At 28.1% G+C, this 17,306-nt stretch overlaps 1 protein-coding gene across 3 annotated transcripts in view; it reads right to left on the bottom strand.

Annotated features, from left to right (window-relative positions):
- Positions 1–1,780: 1,780 nt before the first annotated feature.
- LOC135929003 (presenilin-1-like) overlaps positions 1,781–17,306 on the bottom strand; it is a 43,608-nt gene continuing 28,082 nt past the window's right edge. For all 3 annotated transcript variants that reach the window (XM_065465491.1, XM_065465490.1, XM_065465489.1), the window contains exons 2-10: positions 14,855–15,386; positions 4,987–5,128; positions 4,822–4,889; positions 4,150–4,370; positions 3,878–3,973; positions 3,319–3,420; positions 3,005–3,190; positions 2,232–2,344; positions 1,781–2,109 (exon numbers count right to left, since the gene is read on the bottom strand). In XM_065465491.1, coding sequence (XP_065321563.1) covers positions 1,954–2,109; positions 2,232–2,344; positions 3,005–3,190; positions 3,319–3,420; positions 3,878–3,973; positions 4,150–4,370; positions 4,822–4,889; positions 4,987–5,128; positions 14,855–15,357 — 1,587 coding nt within the window. In that variant the 5' untranslated portion in view covers positions 15,358–15,386 and the 3' untranslated portion in view covers positions 1,781–1,953. The remainder of the gene's footprint in view (positions 2,110–2,231; positions 2,345–3,004; positions 3,191–3,318; positions 3,421–3,877; positions 3,974–4,149; positions 4,371–4,821; positions 4,890–4,986; positions 5,129–14,854; positions 15,387–17,306) is intronic.

Genomic DNA, 17,306 nt, shown 5'->3' with positions numbered 1-17,306 from the left:
TTACAGATGAAGCACAAAATAACAAAAAATTATCCTTTTGTGACAAAATTTATCAGGTGAGACCTCATAATAATAACTTAGAAATAAGTAAATACATAGATGAAGCCACAATTTCCAATGATACAAATCCATTAGATTGGTGGAAATTAAATAAAAATAGATATCCAGTATTATCAAAATTTGCCAGAGATTATCTAGCAATTCCGGCCACCTCATCTAGCTCTGAAAGGGCTTTTTCAGAAGGACGGTATGTTATAACAGACCAACGTTGTTCACTAGATGAGCATACTATACAAGCTTGCCTGTGCCTAAAAAGCTGGATGCGCATGCAAGATTCTTCTTAAATATATTTCCTCTTATATTAAAATTATATCATTCTTTTGCATTATATTTTGTATAAATAGACAGTTATGTTACATTTTTAGTTTACTTATTTTGCTATGTTCTTTGTGATAAATAAAATGGTTCAAAATCAATACGTTTATTATTGTTGATACAAAAAATACATGATTAAATCAAAAATTTTTATATTCACATCACCTAATAAATTCCTAGTTTAAAAAAAGAATTTGAATAGTAAAATTTTGAGAGTTGGTTCTTAGCCCTGATTTTATGGTATCATGATTTTTTTCCCCATGTTTATTTAAAATTAGAAATTAAGGGTTTTATAATCACTATTTCTATTCTTTTAATTAGTAATTTGAATTTAAACCAATACCAATATAAACCAATACCAATACAAGAAACAGAAAATATTGTTTAAACCAATACCAATATTTTAGACCCAATACCAATACAATATTTTGTTAATATTGGGTTTTTACTATTGGTTCCCAGCCCTACCCAAAAGTTAATAATTATTTTTTTTAGTTATTCATTTTTCTTCAATTTTTATATATTCGGGTAACCACAATTTAATACGGACCAATATTTTAACGTTTATTATCCATTTTTTCCAGTTCAAGAAAGTGTTTTTTAAAATTTCACATGGAAAACGTAGATTATTTTTAAATATCATAATATTTAAGTAACTTATTATTGCTTAACCTAAATTAACTTTCTCAGAAAACTGATTTTTTAAACTTCATAAAAAGTGGACCAAAAAAAAATTAAATTTATCTTCAATAATTAAAGTATGTACCATATCCAATCCAAATATAAAAGCAACTTTTTATTAAAAGATAAAATAAATCTAAGTTTTATATTAATATAAAATATTTAAACTTATTATACATTTATAAAAATAAAAAATTAGAAATATTTTCTAAAAAAGTGAATAATTAAGCAATCTCATGAAACTATAAAAAAAGGCCTTCCGGATGGAATTTATAAAATTAATAAAAATAACACTCAAGGGCTTCGGGCAGATTTTTCAGAATATTTTGGGCTGAGCGTTGTGAAAGATACCCCATAAGCTTTTACCCCCAAGAAAAGAGGGACCTATTAAGAAATTTTAGTTAGTAATCAATATGGAGAAGGGAAAATCGATTATGGGAAAAGATATTATAGTTTATTTTTAAAATATTGGTTGGCCCATCATCAAATAAAGGAGGCATTTCTGATTCATCTGTCATTCTTGACGAGCAATCTGCTATAATATAATATATAAGAACATGAATATTATTTGTTATTAAATAAAATATAATTTATAAGAACATGAATATTATTTGTTATTAAATAACATATAAAATATAATAATAGTAAAACAATATAATATATTATATAAATAATAAATTATGTTTAAAACAAATATATAACCCTTTCATAAAAAGGTATAATAATAAGTATAAAATTTAGTGTATGTTTTTTTATGATTCATATTTATACGTTCAAAAAGTTTTTTAAAAACATAAAATAAATTAGTTTGAAGTTGATTCAGGAGTAACATTACATATAGAAAATTAAATATAAAATTATAACATTATTTCACATAAAAAATGATATAATAATTGGTCATATAAATAAGTTATCTTTAGATAATGCGTCGAGGAAAGGAGTGATTATAGTACTGGTTGAAAAATAAAAGATCAACCCGAAAAATATTGATATAGGAAGAGCTGGTAGGGGCATTTTAAAGATGGCTAAAAGTATGAGTGTCAAACAAAGTCCCTTGATTTGTTTTTTTAATTATATAAAAAAAATTAAAAAATATAATTATTTTTGCTTAGATTTCAATATATATTATCATGTTTCTAATCCAATTAATGATATAAAATTCAAGGCGGATTTACTATTAAAATGGCTATAAAGCATGTAATTGTTGTGTTCCAATCTCCATAAGAAGAAGCCTTTCCAACTAAGACACTATAAAAAACCAAATCACCTAATCCTATCTTTACTCCTCCTATTTTGATAACATAATAAAAGAACGATATATTATTTTTAAAAATGCTTAAGTGTAAAATTATATTAATGAAAAATTGTTATCGTTGAGTTCCAATCAAAGAAGGCGGGCTTGCCCCTAGATAATATTTTCTAGCATGCCTGGGTTTTTGAAGAAATTTTTTTTTAATGGGCCTGGGACTAAATTTTTTTTATAATTTAGCTTGTTAAAAATATTGCAATTTTTTTTTCCCAATATCAATAAATTTTAAAATTGAAACAAAATGTTTGCTTAAATACACTGAAATATTGTTTTCATTAAATACAATAATTAAATTTTGGCATATAGGTTGGGCCGGGTATTGGTAATTGAACTTATTATGGGCGTGGGAATTTTTCCACGGGCCTAAAATTTTTCTACTGAGGGTCTGGGCCGTAATCAAAAAAATTAAGGCTCATGGGCTTTTCATTTAATTTTTTTTTAAGATATGTATTTTTAGGCTTATTTTAAGGTGAAGACCTATTTACTTTTTTATGCCCTGAGTCTACCCACGGTCCAGTAAAAATATTATTTTTAGATCTATAACCAGTCCGTTTTTTTTAATGTTAGAAATTTCAAACTCAAAATAGTTATTTTTGTTTTTTAAATTCATTTTATAATTATAATTTAATAAATTTTTACTATCATCTTCGTTCTCTGGATTCCATTTGTTAACAACCTTTTTCTGGAGGGGTCTTCTGACTACTACCGTCTCAACGTTATCATAATTATGATCGACATTTATTAAGTCATTATTATTATCACTAACAGAAGCGACCAATATATCAACCGTAGTGTTTTCTTGGTTATTTAGGGCTGCCTCGACTTCTTCAAATAAGAAATATAATATTTTAACACCGAGTATGATGTATATAGTCAATTGACCAATATATCAACTTTACTAGAAATCTACATGCCATGTTTGCTAATTCCAACAATTAAATTATAATTTAAACCTCCGGTAAATAGCTGATAAGAATTACGAGAACCCGATGTAGATACAAGATTATTTTGAGACGTCTTTCCCTCTTTCGATGTCATCATCCATACCATAGTAGCTTTTCAATTTCAAATTTGGAGAATATATAAGCAATAATAAAAAAGAATTAAACGATAAAGCCATAATATTATTAGTGAGAGTCAGGCTCGGCCTGGGTTGGTTCATTTTAGCCGTGACCCAGATCGGCAGACCGAGGTTTTAAAAGTTGTCGGGATGATATAAGAAAAAAAAGCCCGAATCGAGACATTCTTGTCAAGTGTGGGAAAAACAAACCCAGATCGTGGCCTGCACATCTTTAAATTAAATTTTATATCTATGATGATGTGGATAATAACAAAAATTATTAAATTAAATGCATGTAATTTTCAATTTTAAAAAATCTGGCAATCGATCAGAGAATATATTTTATCTGAAACAAATTATTTAAAATTAATGATGGTAAATTTTTGACTAACACCAGCAAAATTAATAAAAAAAACCATATATTTGATTGTGGTGTAAAATATAATACATACACGAATATATGATTGAAGGAAAATAATCGTTTCTCTCTTGAGCTGTTTCAACTAATGCCCTTAAAGGTCCTTTGGGGCATAATACTGCTACCATATCTACGAATGACATGCCACAAATATATTTAAAAAAATAGAAAAAAAATATACTTTTTTAAAAATCTTCAAATATAATTTTATCAATTTTCTGGGCAAATTTATTTTTCAAACCCCCTGATGTTACAATAGCAAATAATTTTAAGAATGGCAATAAAGAAACAAAATAGATTATATACCCCAAATAGAAAGGAAAGCCAAAAGAACCCAAGTAGTCCAATCGGGTAAGTATTTTATGAGTGTGAGAGCGAATAGAGAGCTATTAATGATGAGATAGGCTTGGTGTAATCTAAGTGGGCCCTTCCAGTGCACTACTAATAGGCCCAGGATGGCGTAGTTGAAAATTACGAGAGACGCTGTCACGTAATCGAGAGGCAAGTTTAGGGTGGAAAATATTTGCCTGTTTTTAATATTAAACAAAATGCACGTGGAATGGTACACGGAAGGAGAAAATCGATAAAAATTTTTTTTAACAGGAGCGATAAAGCACCGCGAATTTCAGCCCGAATTTTTTTAATTTATTTTTAGACCCAGCATAAATTTATTTATTTTTAGACCTAAATCCGGCCAAGTAAAATATGATAAAAAATTATCGATTGCTTCCTATTCTCAGATAAATTCTAATTATCGTTTTACTTAAAATAAAAGGAGCAAATATTTTTTCTTTCTTATTTTTTTAAAAATTTGAGTCCGAGCCCGGCTTCGATTTGATTTGCAGAGCTATGGGATTAAGTGCTGAGTAACAGCTCTAGATTATTTGAATATTATAAATTAAGTTTCAATTAAATTTAAAAAAAAACATAATTAAGGTAAAAATTAGATATTATATATAATTGATATAAATATTATACTCCAAATGAATTCCAAAATAAACAAACATCAGGATTACGGATGCAAACAAAAGCCACCCTGTAATAATCTTTAATAATCATATAAATGAATGTTTAATAAAGCATAAATTATATAATGTCGACAATTCGTATTATTTATATTGAGAATCAATTGAAATATCTTACCTTCATGCATCGATACTTGTAAAGGAACACGAACAAACAAGTCACGGCTATGATAACACTGATAAAAATAGCTGAATTGGCAACCGATTGCCACACTTTGGTTCCTATATCATTCGTCTTTTCGTGAAAAGGTGTGTATATCCTTTGCAAAATATAAATAATTGATCAAAGTTTGTAATACTAATAATAGTTTAAGTAAAATAAATATAAATTTCAATAAGTGGCATGTTACAATCACTAGCTCGAAATCGCTAAAAATGAAAAAAAATATATGAAGGATTTCATATTTATCATCAAAAATCCATAATAAAGTAATATTAATAGATGCAAAAGGAAGTTAATATTTATATATGAATTGAGAAACCTCTAAAAATGGCGAGCCACACCCATTTTTTTGAGCGATTTTAAGCTTATCGTTACTTAATTATATAAAAAAGTTAACAAACTTAATATCATTTTAGCTGTTTTTTTGGGAATTTTATTTAAAAATAATAATTAATAGCAATTAGTAATCTGCATCGGGCCTAATTTTTCAAGCCCGGCCCGAAATTTTTTTTAAAAAAGTTTTGCCGGCCTAGCCCGAAATAGAAATTATTTTTTAAAAAATCGACCCGGCCCGGCCAGAATTTATTTAAATATAGAAATTAATTTTTATAATTACTCAAAATAAAAGACATATGTTATATGTCGTTTAGTTTCAAAAAATAAAATCAAATATTTTTATTTTGCATATAAAATCAAATATTTTTATTTTGCATATAAAATTCAATATAAATTAATAAATTTAGATATATTAAAAAAAATTCCAAGGTCCGATCAGATCTGGCCCGAATTATATTAAATATATTATTATTTAAAATAGAATTAGGCAGGAGTTCGGGTCGGACTCGGGCCTAACTTTGCAGATCTCTAATAGCAATCATAGATCTACAATGCTCGGCTTGATGTCCAGCACATGGGCCGGATAACGAATCTGAAAAAAATATTACTCGGGCCTGGCCGGGATATTTTTCTTCCCATGAATTCTGATATTTCATAGAATTGATCATCCACAAAGTACATGATTTTAATTTAACTACTATTTTATTTTGGTGTTAACAACAATTTTGGTTTAAGCGTTGTATTTAAAAAAAATTAAAAGGGGTCGAGCAAAGATTTGGACGGGGCTAAAAATTTTGCCATTTCCAGACCTCTGATAGCAATCACCGCTTAATCGATTATAAGTTAAAAATAAGACCAATATTATCATAAAAGAGTCATGATATTCATTTCAAATGAAGCTGAGAATGTGCTTGTGATATACTACGCTGGGTTTTGTTATGTTATTGTATATTTTAAGTAAAAGCATAATATTAAGTAGGGAATTTTCCTATTTCAAAAGAAATATATTTCCCATCTTTTCTACCATTTACATTAGTTGAGAGGTTAAATATAGATTTTTAAAATATTAAGCAAAATAGAGTATATGTGGTCTCAACTTTCTTATCTTTTTTGGGGCGAGTAAAGCAAAATTATATAAAATGTCACAAATGACAATATGAGATACATACCCAATCTTATATTCGATGAAGCTTGTGACTTAATATAAGAACTAACTATAGTCCATGTTATCTTTTTTCTTTCTATGTAATTATATTATATTAATAAATTTAATTAATGAATTTAAGAGGGTAATTGACCGTTACCACCTTATAAACAATAACAGATATAACAAAATATTACCTTATTACCATAAAATAAAACTAGGCAGCAAATTCAAGAATCATGACCATGAACTATATTGATAAAATAGGCTTGTAAATATCTATCCATGGGTAATTCCATGCCAAATCGATAACTTTTCGGCCCGACCTTTTTAATTTCGATAAAATTTTGTGCTGAGAGAATATCATTTGAAAGCATCGAATCCAAAATTTTAGCTTCCTAGTACTCATAGTTCCAGAGATATCAATGGTCAAAAGTGCCAAAAATGACTTTTTTCGAAAAATACGATTTTTTGAAACTGAGATAAGTTAAAAAATAATAGTTTTAAACATATATGTTATATGTCATTTTGTAACTTCTATTAAAGGCCTTTTATTAAATATTAAGGATTTTTTGAAATAATATTGTTGCGGTTTTTATTTACGTTATAAATTTTAAACATAAAAATTCCAGGTGTTTCGCTTTCCAAATTTTTTTGAATTTAATATTTTCTTATTCTCTAACCTTATATCTATTCATAAAAAAATTTAAACTTGGGACAGCCATGGGTTTTTTAGTTATTACAATTTAAAAAATCAAAAAATAAATATTTTTTTCAAAAATAGGCGCTCCTTTATAAAATAACGTGTTTTGTTATAATTATTATTTTTTTAAACTTTTTTTCACTTTTAAACATAAATAATAAGATTTTCCAGCATTAATATCATGAAATGAGATAATTTAGCTGCGGTTATCATTTTTTTTTTATAAAAAATTATTTTAATTTTCGAAAAATTATTTTATAAATTTTAAAGATATACATATAATAGATAAATTAAAATTCATGAAAGATATTACCTATTTTCGGTTTTTCATTAAATTTAGTTTTTTGACGCCATGAAAATTTCGTTTTGCGATAAATTATATGTACGCCCAGTAGCCGTTGATGGGCTAACTATTGTTAAAATTTATTTTTTGGTATGAAAAGAATATTTTGTGAAGCTGGATAAACAAAAGAATTTGTTGGTCCTTTAGGGGGAAGAAAATTAATTTTTACTTCATCTCTAATTACATTCACTTCTTGTACAAATCCTAACCACCAATCGTTTTCATATGCACATGTTACATATCCTCTAATCTCATCGATTATCAGATCCTCAATCAAAGGATCTTCACGTGGATATATTGACATTCGCTGCAGTCAAAATAACAGGTGGGTAACGGGGTATTGCAAATTATTCTGCCTATAACATCTGTATAAGTTGTTAATATATCCTCACCATTTTTAGTCAATGTTGCTAATTCACGGCCTAAAATCATAAAGTTTAATATTCTGGTGTATGCTACAAACGCATACACTATGTGTTCCGCTAGCCCCTGCGAATATTCAATTTTTTGGTCTTAAGCTAGCAAATTTCGAAAATCCAATTGTTATGTTTGAATTACTCTCCTTAAAATGATTATATAATTCTTTTAAATTATTAATAACTAACCTTTTTTGAGCGTTCACCGTTCACCCTTTTCAATGATAGATATGCAATCTTTTTTTCCTGGTGGTAATACCCTACTAACTTCATCACTGCAAAAATTTTTTTTAACAATATCAATTGTTTTTTGATTGAGATATTTTGCAGGCTTTCGATTTAGAGTTGAAAGAATCCCCTTTTCTTCTAAAATGATTATGGAATTATATGCCATATGATATGTAGCGTTGAATGTCGTTTTTATTTTATTTGTGCTCCAATTAGGAGGCAGAATGGTCAGCAATTGATATTTTTTATTTTAAGATAAATTGGGATATTGTAATTTCATGTTATTGAGTATATCATTATTATCATTCGTATCCGAATCTGGATTGTTAATTATTATACCTGTAATCGCTTTTGTTATTTTTGCTGCCTTTTTTTTGGATAATTTTTTTCGGTTAGTTTTTTTTATCTTAATAGGAGATATTCCTATTTCATTTAAAGTTATATTGATTTTATCTATTGATGTTGATGCTGTTATTTACATATTCACTATCAGAATTTATATTTTCGATATTTTTTTGTGATAACATTTTACGGCATTTATCACAAATATAATGTCCCGCCTCAATGTTTGGATATTGTGTCATCCATGTCATGACTTTGCGCAGGTTCTTTTTATAATTAAAGTGTTTAGATTCTTTAAAAGGATTTACGCATTTATATTTTTAAATTATAAATAATTTTAAGAAGAAAAATAATTAATATCAAAATATTTGCAAAAGAAAAATTAATTAATATTAGGGCAGGTACATGAAAACTAGCTTTTATCTTTCAACAATTAATTATTATATTTTCTTGTATGAGATATCGGAATCTTAACTATCTTTTTAGGTAATTTAATCATTTATTATAAAAACTAATTTTTACAAGTTATCAATATTGCAATAATAATAAGTAGTGATCTGCATCGAGCCTAATTTTTCAAACCTAGCCCGAAATCTTTTTTAAAAAAGTTTTGCCGGCTCAACCCGAACGCGAAAATTTTTTTAAAAAAATTTACCGACCTGGCCCGAATTTATTTAAATATAGGAATTAATTATTATAATTACTCAAAATAAAAGACATATGTTATATGTCGTTTAGTTTCAATAAATAAAATCAAATATTTTTATTTTACATAAAAAATTCAATATAAAATTGATAAATTTATATATATTTAAAGAAGTTTCCAAGGTCCGACCGGACCCGGCCCGAATTTTTTTTCAAAATATTAGGCCCGGCCAGAACCCGTTTATTTTAAATAGAATTAAGCCCTAAGCCCGTCCGGGCCGTGCCTAACTTTGCAGATCTCTAATAATAAGTAAGCCTATCAAACTATATAATATTTTTTCATAATAGTAATGCTGAAAATCTTTTTATTCATGTTTAAAAGTGAAAAAAAGTTTAAAAAAATAATTATTATAACAAAATACATTATTTTATAAAGGAGCGCCATCTATTTTTGAAAAAAATATTTATTTTTTGATTTTTTAAATCGTAATAACTAAAAAACCCATGGCTGTCCCAACTCCCAAGTTTAATTTTTTTTTATGAATAAATATAAGGTTAGAGAATTAGAAAATATTAAATTCAAAAAAATTTGAAAAGCGAAACACCTGGAATTTTTATGTTTAAAATTTATAACGTAAATAAAAACCGCAACAATATTATTTCAAAAAAATCCTTAATATTTAATAAAAGGCCTTTAATAGAGTTACAAAATGACATATAACTTATATTTATAAAATCTATATTTTTTAACTTATCTCAATTTCAAAAAATCGTATTTTTCGAAAAAAGGTCATTTTTTACACTTTTGACTATTGATATCTCTGGAACTATGAGTACTAGGAAGCTAAAATTTTGGATTCGATGCTCAGCATACAAAATTTTATCGGAATTAAAAAGGTCGGGCCGAAAAGTTATCGATTTGGTATGGAATTACCCCCATGTTGTTTTAATTTGACCAATTTTTTAAAAAATAATAATAAAATATCAATGATACTAAATGTTTAACATTTTTTATTTAAAATTTTAATTAAGATGTTGTAATCAATGTGTAACTTGTATAGACCTTAATTAAAAACAAGATTTAATTTTTATCCAGATATATTTCTTATTTTTTATAAACATAACAAATATTGAACAAAATAGAATTTTTTTGAGAACTATTGATTTTATAAAATATTGATAATAAATTGGCGTATTTGGTCTGACAATTTGATGATTGGTTATTTCAAGGTCATTCCATATCAAATCAATCACTTTACAACCCGACCATCTTAGATTTTTCTAAAATTTGGTATGTAAGTTAATGAAATGTTGTAATTAATGAATCCAAATATTAGCCCCTTAGCTCTACTAGAATCGGAATTATAGAGTCTCAAAGTGGCCTTAATTGGTCATTTTTCTAAAAAAATGAATTTTAAAAATAAGGATAACTTTAATATTAGATGCACTATATATATATCATGGCTCATTTTATAGCCCTAAGTAAACTCTTCCAAGTATTTTAAATAAAATTAATTTTTAATTTATAAATTTTTTTAAATTGCAGTCAAAAATTTGTAATTAATTTTTTTAAATGTTATTATAAATTTTTTTTTCCAAATTTCAGATATTTTGTAAAGAGTACCAAGAAAAAAATTTTCAAAGTGGTAAAAAAAAGGTTAAGTAGGAAAAATGCTTAAAATGAACATACCGCTAGATGGCGTTAATAATTTTAAAAAGCTTAGAACTTAATTTTTGAAAATAAGAGTCAATCTACCTTTTATTTATATAAAATAACATAATATAATTTTTTTTTCTCTTTAGCTTTCACTTTTTCTGGCGGTAAGCTCCTTCAACATCTCTCTCCACTTTATGTTATTCATACAATCTCTTTTATCTAATTTATACTTCTTTATATTGGCTCTAACTTTATGGCCCCATTGGAGTTTTAGCCTTCCTCTTTTACGTTTGCCCATCACTTCCAAACTCTCAACCTTATTTCCTATGTAGTTCATAGCATAATATAATATTGATTGAATAAAATAGCACCGTGGCACAGAAATAACCGCTAGATAGCGCAAATAATTTTAAAAATAGCTAATTATGATTTAAATTTGAATATCATGATATGTAAAAATCTTTCATATAAAAAAACATTTATCAAAGAAGAGATTAGAGTAAGTTGCTGGATGACAGAATTTGTCAAAATCAATGAAGGTGATCCTTTAGATTGCGGGTCTTACAGAGCTATTAAACTCTTTAAACATGCAATGAAAGTATTTGAGAGAGTGTTAGAGAAGCGGTTAAGGGAACAAATTAAAATTGATGAAATGCAGTTTGCTTTTACATCGGGAAAAGGCACGACAGATGCAATTTTTGTGGTGAGACAAATTCAGGAGAAGTATCTTGCGAAGGAAAAGAAACTCTATTATGCGTTTGTTGATTTGGAGAAAGCATTTGATAGGGTGCCGCGTGAGATTACTAGACGGGCCTTGAGAAAATCAGGTGTGGAGGAATGGTTGGTTACCGCAGTGATGGCAATGAATGTTGGAGCACAAACAGCAGTACGGACGGATTATGGTGATAGTGACAGCTTTGAGGTGAAGGTAGGACTTCATCAAGGATCCGTGCTGAGTCCATTATTATTTATCTTAGTAATGGATGTGGTGGCTAGAGAAATGCGTGAAGGACTTCCATGGGAGATATTATATGCAGATGACCTTGTATTAATGGCAAACAGCGAGGGAGAATTGAGGGATAAAGTTAGTAAATGGAAGATGACTATGGAAGCAAAGGGCCTGAAAATGAATGCATCAAAAACAAAGGTGATGATTGGTGGGGAAATCTAAAGATGGAGGAATCCGGTAAGTGGCCTTGTGGTGTATGTGGGAAAGGAGTTGCTAGAAATTCAATTCAATGCACCAGATGCCAGAAATGGGTACATAAAAGATGTAGCAGGGAAAAAGGCAGTTTGATGTTAGAAAGAATGACTTTTATTTGTAGAACATACATGAAAGGGATACATAATAATGATAACCTAAAAAATGGTGGTCTGGATATTGGCAATGGATTAACCCTAGAAAAAGTGGATAAGTTTTGTTATTTAGGTGATATGCTAAAAGCAGATGGTGGTGTAGATTCTGCCGTTGTTGCAAGGATCAGACAAGCTTGGAAGAAGTTCAGAGAGATGTCGTCTATTCTTACAAATAAAAAAGTTTCTCTGGAGTTAAAGGGGAAAGTTTACGTAAGCTGTGTGAGGATTTGTTTATTTATGGCGGTGAAACATGGGCAATGAAAGCGACTCACGAAGCCAAATTAGAAAGAACAGAGATGAGGATGGTTAGATGGATGTGTGGGGTATCTCTGAGAGAGAGAAAAACTAGCAAGGAATTGCGAGCAAGATTAGGTATAGAAATGATTGGTATGGTAATGTGACGAAATAGACTAAGATGGTTTGGGCATGTGGAACGTATGACAAGAGATGACTGGGTAAAGAGATGCACAATGATGGAAGTAGGAGGATCAAGACCTAGAGGAAGACCCAAGATGACGTGGACAAATGTGATAGCGGCGGATATGAGAAGCATAATCTTACAAGTATTGATGCTCAGGACCGTCAAAAATGGAAAAGAAAAATCAGAGGGAAAACTGGCCTACCCGGGTAAACCTGGAAATCGCCATAAAACGGAGAAGAAGAAGAATATTGGCGATTATATCTGTGTTGCATGCCTCTTAACTTTATATAAATATAAAAAGGAGGGCATTTCAATTTACCAGGAAAACAATACCGCTACAACTTCCAATGAATTCTTAAAATCCACCATAGAATAGAAAAATGATACTCCAATTAATAACGATAACGCACAACTCCCTATATCTTGCTTCAAATCCTTAAATTCAACGTTATTAGATATTGGAAATTAAAAAAAGAAATTAAAAGAAAAATATTATCCTAATCTAAAGCTTGCAAGAATTTCATAGGGTTTAAGCAAAATTCTTCAACCAGCGATGGAGATAAATAATAGCAACGCCAGCAATGGAGATAATAGCAACAATTTAATAATTCAAAATATGAAAAATAGTTATGTATGCTCCAATTCGGAGGATTATCAATTCTTATTTAAAACACACTATTATTAAAGACATTACTTCCAAATTGGAGCATACGTAACTATTTTGAATTATCAAATCGTTGCTATTATTTATCTCTATCGCTGGTTGAAGAATTCTCTATACCCTTTGAAATTCTTGTAGGTTTTTGATTAGTGCATTACTTTTCTTTTAATCTCTTTTAATTGGAGATTGTCCAATATCTAATGACGTTGAATTTAAGGATTCGAAGAAAGATATAGGGAGTTGTGCGTTATAGTTATTAATTGGAGTATCATTTTCTACTTCTATGGGGAAGTTGCAGCGGTATTGTTTTCCTAGTAAATTGGAATACCCTCCTTTTTATATTTATATAAAAAGCAGCATGTAACACAGATATAATCTCCAATATTGATTTTGGAAAATTCTGTCATCCAGCGACTTATTGTAATCTCTTCTTTGATAAATGTTTATTTATATTAGAAGGATTTTTACATATCATGATATTCAAATTTAAATAGTAATAATTAATTTTAAAAATCGATAAATTTATTGGGAAAATGAATCAAAAAATCGATAATTAATTTAAATCATAATTAGCTATTTTTTAAAATTACTTGCGCTTTCTAGCGGAAATTTTATTTTGTGCTAAAATGGATTTTATTCAACAAATATTATATTATGGTATATAAATAAAAGGTAGAATGACTTCTATTTTCAAAAATTAAGTTTTAGCTATTTAAAATATTAACGCCATCTAGCGGATTTTTTTCAAAGCATTTTTTCTACTTAATTTTTTTTTTTACTACTCTAAAAATTTTAATAACAAAATATCTGAAATTTGAAAAAAAAATTTATATTAACATTTAAAAATTAATTAACTATAAATTTTTGACCGCAATTTAAAAAAAATTCATAAATTAAAATTTTATTTTATTTTAAATACGTGGAAGAGTTTACTTAGGGCTATAAAATGAGCCATGATAGAGATCTGCAAAAGTAGGCCCGGCCAGAAGCCGGATCGGGCCTTGGAAATTTAATTAAATATATTTAGATTTATCAATTTTATATTGGATTTTTTATGTAAAATAAAAATATTTTATCTTATATGTCTTTTATTTTAAGTAATTATAAAAATTAATTTATGTATTTAAATAAAATCGAGCCGGGCCGGGAACTTTTTTAAAAAAAATTTCGGGCCAAGCCGGACTTGAAAAATTAGGCTCGATGCAGATCACTAATATATAGTGCATATAATATTAAAGTTATCCCTATTTTAAAAAATCATTTTTTTCGAAAAATGACCAAGCAAGGCCACTTTGAGACCCTATATCTCCGGTTTTAGTAAAGTTAATGGGCTAATATTTTGGATTCGTCAATTACAACACTTCATTAACTTACATACCAAATTTTAGCAAAATCTGAGATGGTCGGGTTGTAAAGTGATTGATTTGATATGGGAATGACCTAATTTTTACTTAAAGAGATAGGACAGTTTTTTTAAAAAAATAAAACTAATTTAACCCTGGCAAATGGAAATTGAATACCTGATGTTCTAGAATTAAATATAAAATAAAGGGATGCATTTAAAAAAAAACATGTAATTATCCTGGATTTTGTAATAAGGCAGCCAGGAGAGAGAAATAACGACCAGCAACATGCAATAAACGACGGGCTTAAAGGTTGATATAACGTGTTTCGCGCCGTATTTTAAGTTCAGCTCTTGTTCGTTATCGGCATCATCGATAGGTTCATTTCCATTTAGCGGACCATTTATTTGGTTGATTATGCCTTCAAATTCTTCCCCATTTTCATCTTGAAAATTGGGATTGTCCCCCGTTTGGCCTAGGTGGCCTGAAATGGTATTGCGATCATTGTTGTTGTTGGAATTGAAATTCAGTGAAGCATACGAATCAATTTTGGGTTTATATTTAACTTTCCCCTTAGCAATATTCGTTGTTTGATGTCCACCCGCATCTGTGGTAGACGAAGAATTTCCTGTTGTCATTTTGAGTTGAATTTTGCGTTTTTGGATTCGCGATGGCAGATTATATTCGGTCGTTATGTAAGAATGGATAAATTTGGAGTTGGAAGATGACATAATATGATACTGATTTATATAATATAGATCTAGAAAAGGGTATCCATTAAAAAAAAATTCATATCAAATGTAAATTAAATGTATTCTATTATTTTGTAGTAATATCGGATCGGATCGATGAAAAATTTATGGATCGGCACGGTCCTACCAAAAACTTAAGTCAAGACAAAATATTTAATAGTTCCTGATTTTTGTCCTTGTCCCAAATGAAGGTTTGGCAAGACTTTAAAAAAATCAGTCGGGTCCGATATCAGTTTTCGTTCCGGTATTTTATTTTAATATCGTTCATCGGTCTTGTCTTTGACCTTCACTAGGCTCTATCTAATATATCAAATACCGCCTTAAATTGGTAGTTTAATTTTTCAAAAGGGGGTACATCATTAAATTATTTTTCTGGCATCCTCTTCCTTTGTCTCCTAATATCTTTCCCATTTAAATTAAGAATAAAATAATATTTCATCTATCCTACTACTGATCTTCATACGAAACCTTTGTATTGATTTTTATTTCCAATTATTGAACCAATGTAATAAAAATTGAATATTTTATATGCACAAGAATAAAACTTTAAACTATAGGCAAGGCAAGAAGTATATTGAATTTTTCTGTATTTGATTGAAAATCTTATATCATTGATAATTCAGCAGGTAGTTCTTTTAAATGAAGGTAACAATTACTTGTTAATAAATATTTTTACTTTTAAAATAAAAAGATGCTAGGTGACAATAGATTTATGTCATTTTCCTTAACAAAAAAAGCGTTAAATTAACTTTACCGGCAAGGTTCCAAATCGACCTCAAACTCGTATTTTTTATCGAGTCTTAACCTTTAAATGATTTTTATCCTAATCTGAACCAAAGCTAAAAATGCTTTGAAATGGTTCGAACCTCGTGATTTTATGCTTTTAAAATAATGTGAAAGTTATTACTATTTTTAAAATTCCAATTTAAAGATTGTTTTAAAGATTATTTATTATCAATCAATGAGTCACAATTTTTATAAATTGTTTATATTATTACTAGCTAATAACCCGTCAAGAATGACGGGGTTGAGGGGTAATTAGTTAGTTTGTGTATATGGTACTAAATATGTTTTATATTAAAATTTAGGAGAAAAAGAGATAAAATTGTTGCAATACAACCCGTGAGCATTAAGGATATTAGAAATATCAAAATTTAAATTTGTGATAGAAATCATATTGGGTAAAATTAAAAATATTGATGCTTCACAAATTTTGAATTTTAAATATGGGCTAGACATTGGTCTCAAAATTTTGTTTTGCAGACACAGTTAGGCCTGATCAAAAAATCATGTCCCATGCAACTTTGCCAAAATTTTGACATTTATTTCTATTACAATTTAATAATAATGTCTTAAATTCAATTTTATATTTAGAATAAAATTTAAAATAGAGATGCTTGGAAATTTTTTAATTTTAAATATGGGGTAGACATTGGCCTGAATTTTTTGCAGACATAGCCAGGCCTGATCAAAAAATAAGTCCCATTATTGTAATTTAATAACAATATCTTAAATTTAATTTTATATTTAGAATAAAATTTAAATTTGTGATAGAAATCATATTGGGTAAAATTTAAAATAGATATGCTTGAAAATTTTTCAATTCTAAATATGGATTAGACATTGGCCTAAAAATTTTTTTCTCAAACCTGGCCAACCCATAATAATTTTGTAATTTTTTCCCAAGCCTGGAGATAGGTAAATCTCTAAAAACCATATTGTTGGGAAAATTTTCTCAAGCCCACCAAAGACCATAATAATTTTGTTAGTTGAGAACTGAAATAAAATATATAAAAGTCATAATTCATTTTAAAATAAAATCAGAATATGAAAGTTGCATGGGCTTGGTTTTTTAATCAGGCCTGGCGATTTCTGCAAAAAAAAATTTTCAGGCCAATGTCTAGCCCATATTTAAAATTAAAAAATTT

Source organism: Gordionus sp. m RMFG-2023, chromosome 4, assembly GCF_954871325.1.
Source record: "Gordionus sp. m RMFG-2023 chromosome 4, tfGorSpeb1-WG-v2, whole genome shotgun sequence".
NCBI classification, from domain to species: domain Eukaryota; kingdom Metazoa; phylum Nematomorpha; class Gordioida; order Chordodea; family Parachordodidae; genus Gordionus; species Gordionus sp. m RMFG-2023.
This window is presented reverse-complemented; position numbering and strand designations above follow the sequence as displayed.